At 43.1% G+C, this 12,123-nt stretch overlaps 1 protein-coding gene across 14 annotated transcripts in view; it reads right to left on the minus strand.

The window, feature by feature from the left end:
• The window catches only part of Ryr3 (ryanodine receptor 3), a 547,337-nt gene that overhangs the window by 130,347 nt on the left and 404,867 nt on the right, over nt 1–12,123 (minus strand). For all 14 annotated transcript variants that reach the window (XR_010064867.1, XR_010064868.1, XM_063284953.1 and 11 more), the window contains 4 exons: nt 11,254–11,362; nt 9,358–9,478; nt 5,215–5,384; nt 2,106–2,326 (listed from right to left, as the gene is read on the minus strand). Coding sequence is in view for 12 of the 14 variants with exons in the window: in XM_063284953.1 (XP_063141023.1) it covers nt 2,106–2,326; nt 5,215–5,384; nt 9,358–9,478; nt 11,254–11,362 (621 nt within the window). In the remaining 2 variants the exon portion in view is untranslated. The remainder of the gene's footprint in view (nt 1–2,105; nt 2,327–5,214; nt 5,385–9,357; nt 9,479–11,253; nt 11,363–12,123) is intronic.

Raw genomic sequence — 12,123 nt, forward strand, 5'->3', positions numbered from 1 at the left:
GACGATTTTAGGTTTTGTCAAATTGACATAAGACCAGCCTGCACAATATATTGGAAAAGCCGTTTTGAGCCTTGAGTCTCTGCCAACTTCTAACCCTATAACTTCTCATGTTAGACAAATAGTACTTTGTGGTGAAGTCTCTGGGCTTTAGAAGGCTACAGAGAGAGAGAATGCAGGTTAACTTTGCTAAAACATCTTTATGACAGCTTTTATATTCGAAATGTACTAGGCTGTTCCTTACACATTTTAAAATTTATTTGTGCCTATTTTAGAGTCACAAAAAGATGGAGAGGAAGACAGAGTTCCCACAGGCCCCTTCTATGCCCACTTGTACGATCTCATCCTTTGCCCATTGCCAATGTTCCCCACAAGGACATTTCATTGGCTACAACAGAGAAGCCTACAGGGATACAGCAGCAGCAGCAAAGTCCAAAGTTTAAACCGGGGCTCATTCTCTGTGATGGACAGTGTGTGAGTCTGGACAAATGAACAATGACATAGCTTTACCAGCATAGATGACACAGTATATTTTCCATTGTCCCCAAACTTCCCGGTGCTCCATGTCTTTTCCCAGAACTTCTGGAAATCACCAATAATTTTACTAGCTCAAAGGCTTTTGCAAAAGCTTCCCCAAATGTCTTGTATCTAGAATCTTATAACAGAAGCCTTTTGAAACGACTTTCTCTGGCTTAGAAATACACATTCTCCATTTCTTATTGTGGCTTAATAGTACTTTTTAGTACTGAGTAATATTTCGTTTCCTGGACTTACCATAGTTTTTTTGTTTTTTAATCCACTGAATTTCTGAAGGCTATCTTGGTTGTTTTAAGCTTTGTTAATGATGACTAACATGATATAAAAATCAGGTTTTTCTATAATAGAATGTATTTATGCTTTATATAATGTATACAATGATATAAGTATATAAGTTTTTATGTGCTATAAGCTATCAAATAATTTGAGTAAACACAAGGAATATGATTGTTGAAATTACAGTTTTGGGAGAAACTGCCACGTTGTCTGACAAAGTAGATACACTATTTTGTATTCCCATCAGCGGTGAGAGTCTTGGCTGCCCCACATCAGCCAGCATTTGTATCATTCTCATTACAAAGAGTCTAATAGGTAAGTCACAATATCACCTATTTGAGATTGCCTTTTCCTTGATGTTTGAATGAAGAACAATTTCTTCTAGCTATCATGAGCTTTCTAATGCATGCATCTGGGACATATGTCATTAACAAGAACTAGGAGTGATGTCCCTCTGGCCCCTAAAATGGGAGCCTGTTGACCATTTCACTAGTAATTCTCAAGCACAGCTGCATATCATTAATAGGACCAATTATTCAAGGAGCTCAACGCTAACACCGGATTCCATCCCTCAGGATTTTGAATCCTGGGGCTGGGATATGGAACTGGGATATTTTTCTAGGGTCGCGGAAAGTGATCCTAACTCATAGCCTAGCAGGGAAACTAATGGCTTAAAGCAGGAGGTTGGGATCCCAGGCCAGGGTGTGATGCTAGTTACTCAAAAGCACTACATCCTTTGTCCTTGCAGACTTGATACAGATTCCCAAGGTTCTTTGCTGCTTTTGATATCTGTGTACACTGGCAAAAGCTATTATTGTCTTTTTTCCCCACTGTGACCAGATCCTTTTGCTTAAGTCTTGGGAAACCTGGAGGTGGACTGTTTTGATTTACATGTAGAGTCTTGTTTCTGTGTAAAAGTTATCTCTTTTAGATAGTGGAGAAATCTCTCTGGGTTTCATTGCAGAACTAGATAATTAGTCCATCATAGAAATAATTCAGGCACAAAAGACATCAGTTTTCCTAGTTTTTCACCAGGAATGGGTAAATCCTGAAAAGTACTCTTCCCTTCCTCGTAATGAGAGGTAATTACACAGCAGATCATGTGACCAAGCACATTCAAAGAGAAATGGTCGTCTGGGTATGTGACAAAGGCTGAGTAGTGGCCTCAGACTTTACAACCGGTTTCATGATGCATTATTCTATGATAGAATTACATACTGCCTAACCGTGACAACATAAATGCATTCGGCAAGGATACTTATGCACAAGTAAAAACCACAGGAGGGCACACTTACTTGCAAATGGCTAGCAAACATTCTTCTATGGTGTCCCTCTGTGCCTTGGTGAGGGACCGTCCTTTGGAAAGTCTGTATATTGTCTGCAGTGTAGAGTCGATCAGAGAAGTACAGTGCTCTGTCCCAGAAAAGAGAGGGGCGCATCTAGTAAGGAGCGGGAGCACAGCCGAACATAAATACCTATTCAGTGCCAGCGCGGCCTCTGTGGTGCTGAGGGACACCTGAGAAAGGGAACGGGGGCATCGGTTAACCTCTGAGAAAGCAGCCCATTGAGCCTGCACATGGAGCTCCATGCAAGGTCAGGGAAACTTACACATTGCTCTAGTCACAGCCTACCAGGAGAGGCAAAAGCCAATGTGCTTGCAGGTACGTACTGGCAGAGCCAGGGGAGAAAAACACACAGGCATCCTATCATCCTGGAAGGAGATATTTAACCTGTCCTCCTTCTGAATGCTGGGAATGGATGTAGTTTACAACCTGGTGGTCCTTTTTGATATGATGAGACACACCCAGCCCACGCCCCCCAGAATTTGTTTTACTTATCCCAGACCCTTTCCCTTTAAATCTTGAGCATGGCTTGTAGGCCTTAAAACTCATCCTTGTGAGAGCTGTCATTCGTACTTTACCACATCCTAAGTGACTTCTGTGTTATCTTAGGGCCAGGCCAAATCCTGACTTTGGCAGGCACAATATTTACCTCAGTCACTCTCCCCACCCTTATCGTGAGCATTTGCTTCTAAAGCAAAAAGGACCCACCTAACAGATGAAGCCATATGTACTTTGGAAAGAGCTTCAATGCAAACATGTCTTAAACGTCACTGTACTCATGGGGCTGAGTAATTGCTATATGATTCCCCCCCCCAAAATTGTGATATGTTTAAATATCACACAAATAAACAAGCTGAGGTCAGACATCTTGACGTCTTGGCCCAGCCCGGGGTTACCTAAATTGGGCTAAACTGAGTTTCACTCTTTCCTCACCTGGACCCTCCCCCGTATACCTACTCATTACTGTTTCTCATTTAAATGAAAATAAAAAGAGATTAGTCCCCACCCCCAGAACAAAGCAAGCATATAAAGATGGCTGCTTAGTGAATGGTCGCAAAGAAGATTACTAAACTTTCACTACAATCAATTGATGGGTCGTTTAACCCAGCATCCTTGGTATTTGAATTTCCAGGTTCTGAGCTATTGCACAATCACTCCGGATTTATCTTGTATTTGTTACCTTATAGGAGTCTCACATATCTTCTTTTATTTAAGGTTAATAAATGGTTATAGACTGCCACGTCCCTCAAATTCACCAGCTTTACAAAGAGAGAGTAGATCTCTGACGCCCACTAGTCACTTTGTCAGTACCATGAGCAGCTCACAACCGGATAAATGATCTGAGCGTTGACCTCACTAAAGGGAACCCGACAGTCCATGAGGAGCACAAAAAAGGAACAGAAATCTGGGTCTTTTCTAAAGCCCTGGTAGAGTCTTTGCTAACAATGTTCCTCTTTGTAAACGTAGACGGACAAGCTGAATTAAAGGAAGAGCCATTCAGTGGCACTAAATATAGCCAAAGCGTGACTCACGTCACTGTTGAAAACCCAAGGACTCAACAGAAGTCTGGAGACCCACAGAGAAAATAATGTCATTATTTCCTGCAATTATCACAGCTATTATCTCTGAACGGACATTCCCTGCAACTTATGATTTCAAAAACTGTTCTCTTTGAACCCTCCACATTTCTGGGTATTGGTATTAATTATCAGAAATTTGTCTTCTGGAGGCATTGGTAACCACACTGGAAAAAACAGCTCCATTTCCGTTTATCACTTTCGGAGACAGTGTAGTTAAAATGAGGGAGGCTCCGATTCCTGTGGCTTGACGGTTCTCAGATGAGGCACTGAACAGAAAAACCTCTTTTTTTTGGGGGGGGTAAGATGATGATCTGGCAAGCATATGATCTAACAGCAGATGCTGGAATAGAATTTGCTGTTTGAATTACAAAAAAAAATTTAAATACTTTAATCAGAAAACTTGGAAGTCCACAAATTTTAAAAGTTTTTTAAAACCTAGAGATTTATAGAAAATCTCCAAGCAAAAGTAATGGTAGGTGGGGCACGGTGAAGATCTAAAAATATCCTATGGCTCTGACGCCTTCATTGATAGACTGTTCCTCATTTTTATGCCCTGTCTCCATGAATTAAGGAATCTGGGTTCTGCCAGCTGACTCCTCACCCCAAAGCTTGCAATTCTCACTACTGGACACCAGATGGCACCCATGAGAAGACGAAGTGCAAATAAGCATATAAGTTTTTTTTTTTGGAATTAAGCTGATCCTTGTGTCCTCACTTCTCACTTCCAGCAAGACACAGATATGACAGTTGGCATTTCTTATCTTATGGTCAGACACTTCTTGTCTTGATGCCTGTGGATGCTGGATTTCTTTATCCCAGCTTTGATTTCCAACTGTGTGGTTGCCTTTGGCCTCTTGTACTGACCTCTGCCATACCTCTGGCTATAGACTATCCTTCCTGGTGGTCAGTGCATGAGAAAAAATAAGTGAGAATGAAGAATATTTCTGGCTTGAAATGCCTCCATCCAACCTTTTGCATAAGCAACAGAACCATATTCATATACATATGTGTATATATATGTGTGTACATATATATATATACATATATATATATTCTTTTGGGGGACCTTTGGTGACACTCATAACTGGTTTAAACAGGATTTAGATAACAGAAAATTGCTATTAGTGCCTGATGGGTAACACGGATGCTATGAAAACATTCTATGATGAATATCATAGTGGTTACCTGTTCCATTTCCTTAAGAAATATTGCCCCAGGGTTTGAGATACTGTGGAGGCTGGATTGTGAGAAACTTCAATTGAAGGGATTGGACAGAAAATTAAGGCCAGATTTACCTGCATATACATTTTTAGGCCAATACATGACAATCTTCCAGTTTTGAGTATCTCTGTTTTTCTCATTCTCAAGCAGGATATTAAATTATGATCATCAGGAGGTAGAAAATATTTGTTCCTATGTCCAATGAAACTAATTTAACCATGAGGGAATTCCCTTCCACCCTCTTTATTTTAGCTACTTACTGTATCTAGAGATGCAGAAGCTCGTAAATCGGGTAAAAACCCAACTTCCAGCAAGTGGAGCAGAAAAGTTTGATCTTTAATGCCATAAACACGGTCCAAGAACAGCACCATGGGTGCTTTGTGGTCAGGACAGAAGTTGGCCGCCATGTCTGGCTCGCTGACGGACCCATCTGAAAAACAGAGCACGTCATTTCCTGTTTCTGCAGTTTGAAACGCAGCATAGAACGTGTCTGTCCACTGCGCATTGAGTGTTAGAGCAACAGGAAGTAAGAACCAAGCAGGAAGCTGCTTAAGCAAGGATAGGAGAAGCAACTGTCAAATCTCTGTGAGCCAGTTATTGAACAAGTCTGTTATTAAACGTTTAAACTTACACGAAGTAGATTGTTTTAAAAGGTAACTCACAGTCATTGTTCACTAATTTCTAATTTTACTGTAAATTCTTTTTTTTTTTTTTTATTAACTTGAGTATTTCTTATATACATTTCGAGTGTTATTCCCTTTCCCGGTTTCCGGGCAAACATCCCCCTCCCCCCTCCCCTTCCTTATGGGTGTTCCCTTCCCAACCCTCCCCCCATTGCCGCCCTCCCCCCATAGACTAGTTCACTGGGGGTTCAGTCTTAGCAGGACCCAGGGCTTCCCCTTCCACTGGTGCTCTTACTAGGATATTCATTGCTACCTATGGGGTCAGAGTCCAGGGTCAGTCCATGTATAGTCTTTAGGTAGTGGCTTAGTCCCTGGAAGCTCTGGTTGCTTGGCATTGTTGTACTTTTGGGGTCTCGAGCCCCTTCAAGCTCTTCCAGTTCTTTCTCTGATTCCTTCAACAGGGGACCTATTCTCAGTTCAGTGGTTTGCTGCTGGCATTCGCCTCTGTATTTGCTGTATTCTGGCTGTGTCTCTCAGGAGCGATCTACATCCGGCTCCTGTCGGTCTGCACTTCTTTGCTTCATCCATCTTGTCTAATTGGGTGGCTGTATATGTATGGGCCACATGTGGGGCAGGCTCTGAATGGGTGTTCCTTCAGTCTCTGTTTTAATCTTTGCCTCTCCCTTCCCTGCCAAGGGTATTCTTTTTCCTCATTTAAAGAAGGAGTGAAGCATTCACATTTTGATCATCCGTCTTGAGTTTCGTTTGTTCTAGGGATCTAGGGTAATTCAAGCATTTGGGCCAATAGCCACTTATCAATGAGTGCATACCATGTATGTCTTTCTGTGATTGGGTTAGCTCACTCAGGATGATATTTTCCAGTTCCAACCATTTGCCTACGAATTTCATAAACTCGTTGTTTTTGATAGCTGAGTAATATTCCATTGTGTAGATGTACCACATTCTCTGTATCCATTCCTCTGTTGAAGGGCATCTGGGTTCTTTCCATTTTCTGGCTATTATAAATAAGGCTGCGATGAACATAGTGGAGCACGTGTCTCTTTTATATGTTGAGGCATCTTTTGGGTATATGCCCAAGAGAGGTATAGCTGGATCCTCAGGCAGTTCAATGTCCAATTTTCTGAGGAACCTCCAGACTGATTTCCAGAATGGTTTTACCAGTCTGCAATCCCACCAACAATGGAGGAGTGTTCCTCTTTCTCCACATCCTCGCCAGCATCTGCTGTCACCTGAGTTTTTGATCTTAGCCAATCGCACTGGTGTGAGGTGAAATCTCAGGGTTGTTTTGATTTGCATTTCCCTTATGACTAAAGATGTTGAACATTTCTTTAGGTGTTTCTCAGCCATTCGGCATTCCTCAGCTGTGAATTCTTTGTTTAGCTCTGAACCCCATTTTTAATAGGGTTATTTGTTTCCCTGCGGTCTAACTTCTTGAGTTCCTTGTATATTTTGGATATAAGGCCTCTATCTGTTGTAGGATTGGTAAAGATCTTTTCCCAATCTGTTGGTTGCCGTTTTGTCCTAACCACAGTGTCCTTTGCCTTACAGAAGCTTTGCAGTTTTATGAGATTGTAAATTCTAATCAGTTATTTGTATCAGCTGTAATTTATCGATCGAAAACACAACACAGTGGTGGTAGGCTTTATGCCTTCTCTTTCTGTGTTCTATGATACCGCATTGGCAGCATGGAGTCGCCTACGGTGAGGATATCTATCCTAAAAAAGGGGAAAACTGGAGGAAATCAAGCTTGAGCTACTGTTCTTTGGTGGATGATGTAGGAATGTGAGTGGCCAAACGGTGAGAAAGTGGATACAATTTCCTAACAGGTCACGTCTGTGGTCATCATATCAGAGCACAGCGCAAACTGGCAAGCACTCCTTCAGTGTCTGCTTTAGGCAATACTTAGATGAAGTCTGCCCGTCATCTTAGTCTTATTGAATAAAAAGAAAGTGAGAGAAAAAAGCCAAAAAAAAAAAAAAAAAAAAAAAAAAAAGCAAAGCTGGCTCAGGGATGAAGCGAGGGATCCACAGAGAAAATAAACTCGATAAGCCTGGAGAATAAAAAGAATTTTTAGGGAGGATAAAAACCAGCTTTGTCTCTTCAGTCTCACACAAAAAACTAGGAAAGAGAACCCTCACATGACCAAGATGTGCAGCATGTGCAGTGCTGTACTCGAGCAGACTTCCTAAGGCATCTCAGAAGCCATAGGGCTGAGGTGCTGTCTGTCCTAGGGCCTCCTTCTGCCAAGAAGTCTGTGTGGACTGCTAAGACAGAAGGGTGCCCATGCAGCCTCTCATCCCTCAGCACAAGGAAGACTGGGAGCTGAATGTCTGAGGCTAACTTGCGCCCTTGCACAGCTGTGGTACTTTGATGAATATTGTTTCTGTGAGATTGAGCAAGTATTCTGTGCTCAAAGAAAGCACCACATCACTGGGAAACATGGCAGTTAACATCTGTTTTCTCAGACACACTATTATTTCACTGTGCTTTGTGAAGTTATAAAAGTGGCAAAAATTCTAGAACATTTTAAAAAATATGTATTGTGGTGGTTTGCATAGGACTGACCGACCCCTTATAGACTTTTTCAATCGGGTAACTCTGTTTTTCTCTTTCTCAAGCAGTTCATTAAAATATGGTCATCATGTAGGCAGAAAATATTTGTTCCTATGTCCAATGTTACTAATTTAACCATAAGGGGAATTCAGAAGTGTTTGATTGCTTGGCCCACAGGGAGTGGCATTATTAGAATGTGTGGCCTTATTGAAGAAGTAGGTGTGGCCTTATTGAAGAAGTAGGTGTGGCCTTATTGAAGAAGTAGGTGTGGTTTTATTGAAGAAGTAGGTGTGGCCTTATTGAAGAAGTAGGTGTGGCCTTATTGAAGAAGTAGGTGTGGCCTTATTGAAGAAGTAGGTGTAGCTTTATTGAAGAAGTAGGAGTGGCCTTATTGAAGAAGTAGGTGTGGCCTTATTGAAGAAGTAGGTGTGGCCTTATTGAAGAAGTAGGTGTGGCCTTATTGAAGTAGGTGTGCAATATTGGAGCAAGTATGTCACTGTGGAGCAGCTGGCTTTGAGGTCTCAGGCCATGCTTAGTGGCCTAGTCTCTTTCTGCTCCCTGGGGGATCAAGCTGTAGAACTCTCAGTTCCTTCTCCAGCACCATGTCTGCCTGCATGCCTCCATGTTTCCCACCACGAAGATCATGGGACAAACCTCTGAAACTGTAAGCCAGCCCCAATTAAATATTGTCCTTTATAAGAGTTGACATGATCACGCTATCTCTTTACAGCAATAGAAACCCTGACTAAGGCAAGTATTCTACAGTAATTCCTGTATTTATTGTCGGAGAGCCCCCATTCTGTAAGTTTGAAGATGTTCCATGGAATGGCAGTTTGGGAAGCCCTCTGACAGCCAGACTCATCCTATCCTTTCAAATCTATCATGTACCCGAAGAGAAGGCAGAGTCAAGCCATGCTGAGGGCTGCTCATTTTACCACCTCTCAGAAAGTTAGAGTGGTCCCTGATCCCAGAATGGTAAGGTGTATCTGTACCCAACGACCAAAGATTTGGCCATCTTGACACAGGGAAGCAGATGACAGAGGAGCTAGGTGAGGCCTACAAAAAATTCACCACTGGAAAAAGAACAGGGCCTTTCCCTCGGGCAGCCTGCACTGTGATCTGGCAGTGGCCTCTCTGAAGGCACATGTCCTGCTGTTGAGCGGGCAAGTGTTAGAGGGCAGGCTCAGCCCAAAGTTGCTTCCCTACCTTTGTTTAGGGAGGGCAGCTTCAGGGGAATGCTGATGATTCCAACCAGGTCTTCTGTGGGGACCAGGGAGCGCAGGATGGACCGGATCCGGATGGCTTCCCCTTTGCCTGTTTGGATGAGCTGTCACACAGGAAAGAGATTAGACAGATGAGGCCTCCACACCTGCCACACTGCACCCCTCCCCACCCCTCACCCCAACCTAAGGCAGGAGAATGGTCTTATCAGCAAGGTTGTATTTCTGAATTCCCTAACTGCTACTGATACTTGTGGCCACAGGGAAAGAGAAACCATCCCTTGATTTACTATAAGTTGACCACAGCCACACTCTTTCTTCAGTGAGGCTAAAAGCCTCAGCAGTTAACTCAGCAGGAGCCTTCGCAGGCCTGTCAGTCCTGACAGTGCATCTGCTACACTGGAGTTCGGTATTGTAGCAGATGAGAAAATGACTTACAGATATCAGTTTCTCCTGAACTTGAAGAATGTTGGGTGTGGGCAAGAAGAGTACAGAGATTCTAAGAGACAGTTTGAGTGTTTCGTTGGAGTTATCCCAAAGAAGATAGGTTCATTTATACACATACTAACTAGCTGAGCTGCATGTACACAGGTATCAAGAGGTCTCCCAAGAGAGGGCAGTGGACCTTCTGCTGAAAAGTAACATCCGGGAACTGAGGACCAGATCAGCCCAGGTGGGCCGATGGATTTTGAGACATGGAGCTCAGTGGCCCCAGAGAAAGATGCATTCTATGCTCCTACTCTGCCTGACACCTCCCATTCTTGCGACTGTCAGTGATGGTGCAGCTTACACCTTTCTGTCTGCGGAGAAGGGCCCAGGGAGGGATGCTGAGAAGGTGTGTGTGTGTGTGTGTGTGTGTGTGTGTGTGTGTGTGTGTGTGTGTGTAGTATGTTAGGGCAGGGAGGTTGTAGGCAGAAAGGAAGGTATTTATTTCTTCTTTAGGCAGGCTCGTGAGTTACCTTTCATGCGCTGTCATTTTTGAGAACATGCCAGCTATGTAACTTTCTTCCAGAAGTGATACAGAAGTGATCAAGAGAATTAGAGCAGGAACAAAAGGGGCCTGGCACTTCTCCTATGCTGTAGGGCACCCTGCTGCTTCCCTGCCTTCCTTCTCAGTTCCTTTCTTTCATTAAAGTAACTGAAATATAAAGAGAGGCTGATGGGGTAGGGCTGGTACATCATAGAAGGAACCGGAATCCTAGTAATTCTGACAAGCTTCCAAAGCCAAGATTTAGATTTTCCTTCCATAAGAAGATCAACTATTTCCTCTCAATTCCAGTGTATGGTTGTATATGAAAAGCCACCAAATAACCCATCAGCAGAGGTGAAAAATGGAAGGGAATGTACACTTTTAGGTCAAAACTGGAGGTCTAAGAAGATACCACATCAGACAGAACCACCTTTGTGTGTGTGCCTGTGAAACTCCCAACTGTTTTCCTAGAGACCAAAGCCATGGATATCAAGACAGGATTTCCCACACAGAGTGTCCCTGGGGTACTCATGAGGTCACAATGGTATGGTAAAAAACCAGGTTAGCTACATTTTGACCAAGCTGAGGCACATGGAAGACTCATTTTGGAAGGCTTTAAACAAAATATATAGAGATTATATCCAGATAGTACCAAAGGTCTGTCTGTCTGTCTGTCTCTCTCTCTCTCGCTCGCTCGCTCGCTCGCTCTCCCCCCTCTCCCTCTCTCCCTTTCTCGTTTTCTCTCTTAGAATGTGGCCCAATGAGGAAAGTACTTTGGTGTTAGCTAAAAGTAATCTAGAGAGAAGCTTATTAGTAAATCCCAGACCCAAATGAAGAAACTACATTTAGGGCTTCCTTGGAGTCCTTGATTCAGAATCCTTAAAACTGCTGTCAGGAAGCTCTGTCACTTACATGCATTTCAGGAGCACATCGGCCTAATAGATCGATAAGCGCTGAATAAAATGACATAATTGCATTGCCCATGTGCACAATCTCTTCCTCCTCTTCATCGTCCTGTGTGCTGAAGAGAAAGAATCAACATGGGGAAGGCGTGTGAGAGACTGCCTTGCTTAGAGTCAGGCACTTCTTAAAAAGAACACCTCATTCTGGTTGAACAAACTTTCCTCACAACTTTTCCCTTCTGGTTTTATCCAGTAAGCTCAGAGGGGCCCATGCTACTCTGGCGTCCCATGAACTTTGAAACATGAATTTAGATGCTATCCACTATTCATCCCCTCTTCATCTTTGTGTATGCACAGAAAGCCGGCTGGACAAGGAGTCAGGATAGCTGTGTTAGCATGCTGGCTTTGGGATTAACAAGCTGTATTTCTTTGGTTCTTAGTTTTACCTCAGGTTATATGAGAAAGTTGAGATGAATGTATTTTGAGATCTCCGTGATCATCTCTCAGAGCTGATGACGAAGGGGAAAGGAAAGCCAACTGGCTGGTGAGTCAACTCCACTGGGTTACACACAGTCTGTAGACTATGGGGTATAAACTAGATAAAGGAAGGCAAATGGCTACTGGACATGGTAGGGGGGAAGTAACAAGGCAATCAGATACCGCACCCACTAGACTCTGAACCTTTAAATTCCACAACCATCTGCAAGGAATCCAAATACTCAGAACACTTTCCTGAGTGGTGCTCCTGAGGCAATGATGGAGGCAAGTGTTGTGAAGGCTTTGCCACCTCAGTGGTTTGCGGGCTGTGCTGAGTGGTGGAAATGGAAGAAGCTGCTACTGATCCCTCAGCTCAAGGACAAGTCAAAACAACCACAGGCCT

The sequence above is a fragment of the Rattus norvegicus genome, chromosome 3 (assembly GCF_036323735.1).
Source record: "Rattus norvegicus strain BN/NHsdMcwi chromosome 3, GRCr8, whole genome shotgun sequence".
NCBI classification, from domain to species: domain Eukaryota; kingdom Metazoa; phylum Chordata; class Mammalia; order Rodentia; family Muridae; genus Rattus; species Rattus norvegicus.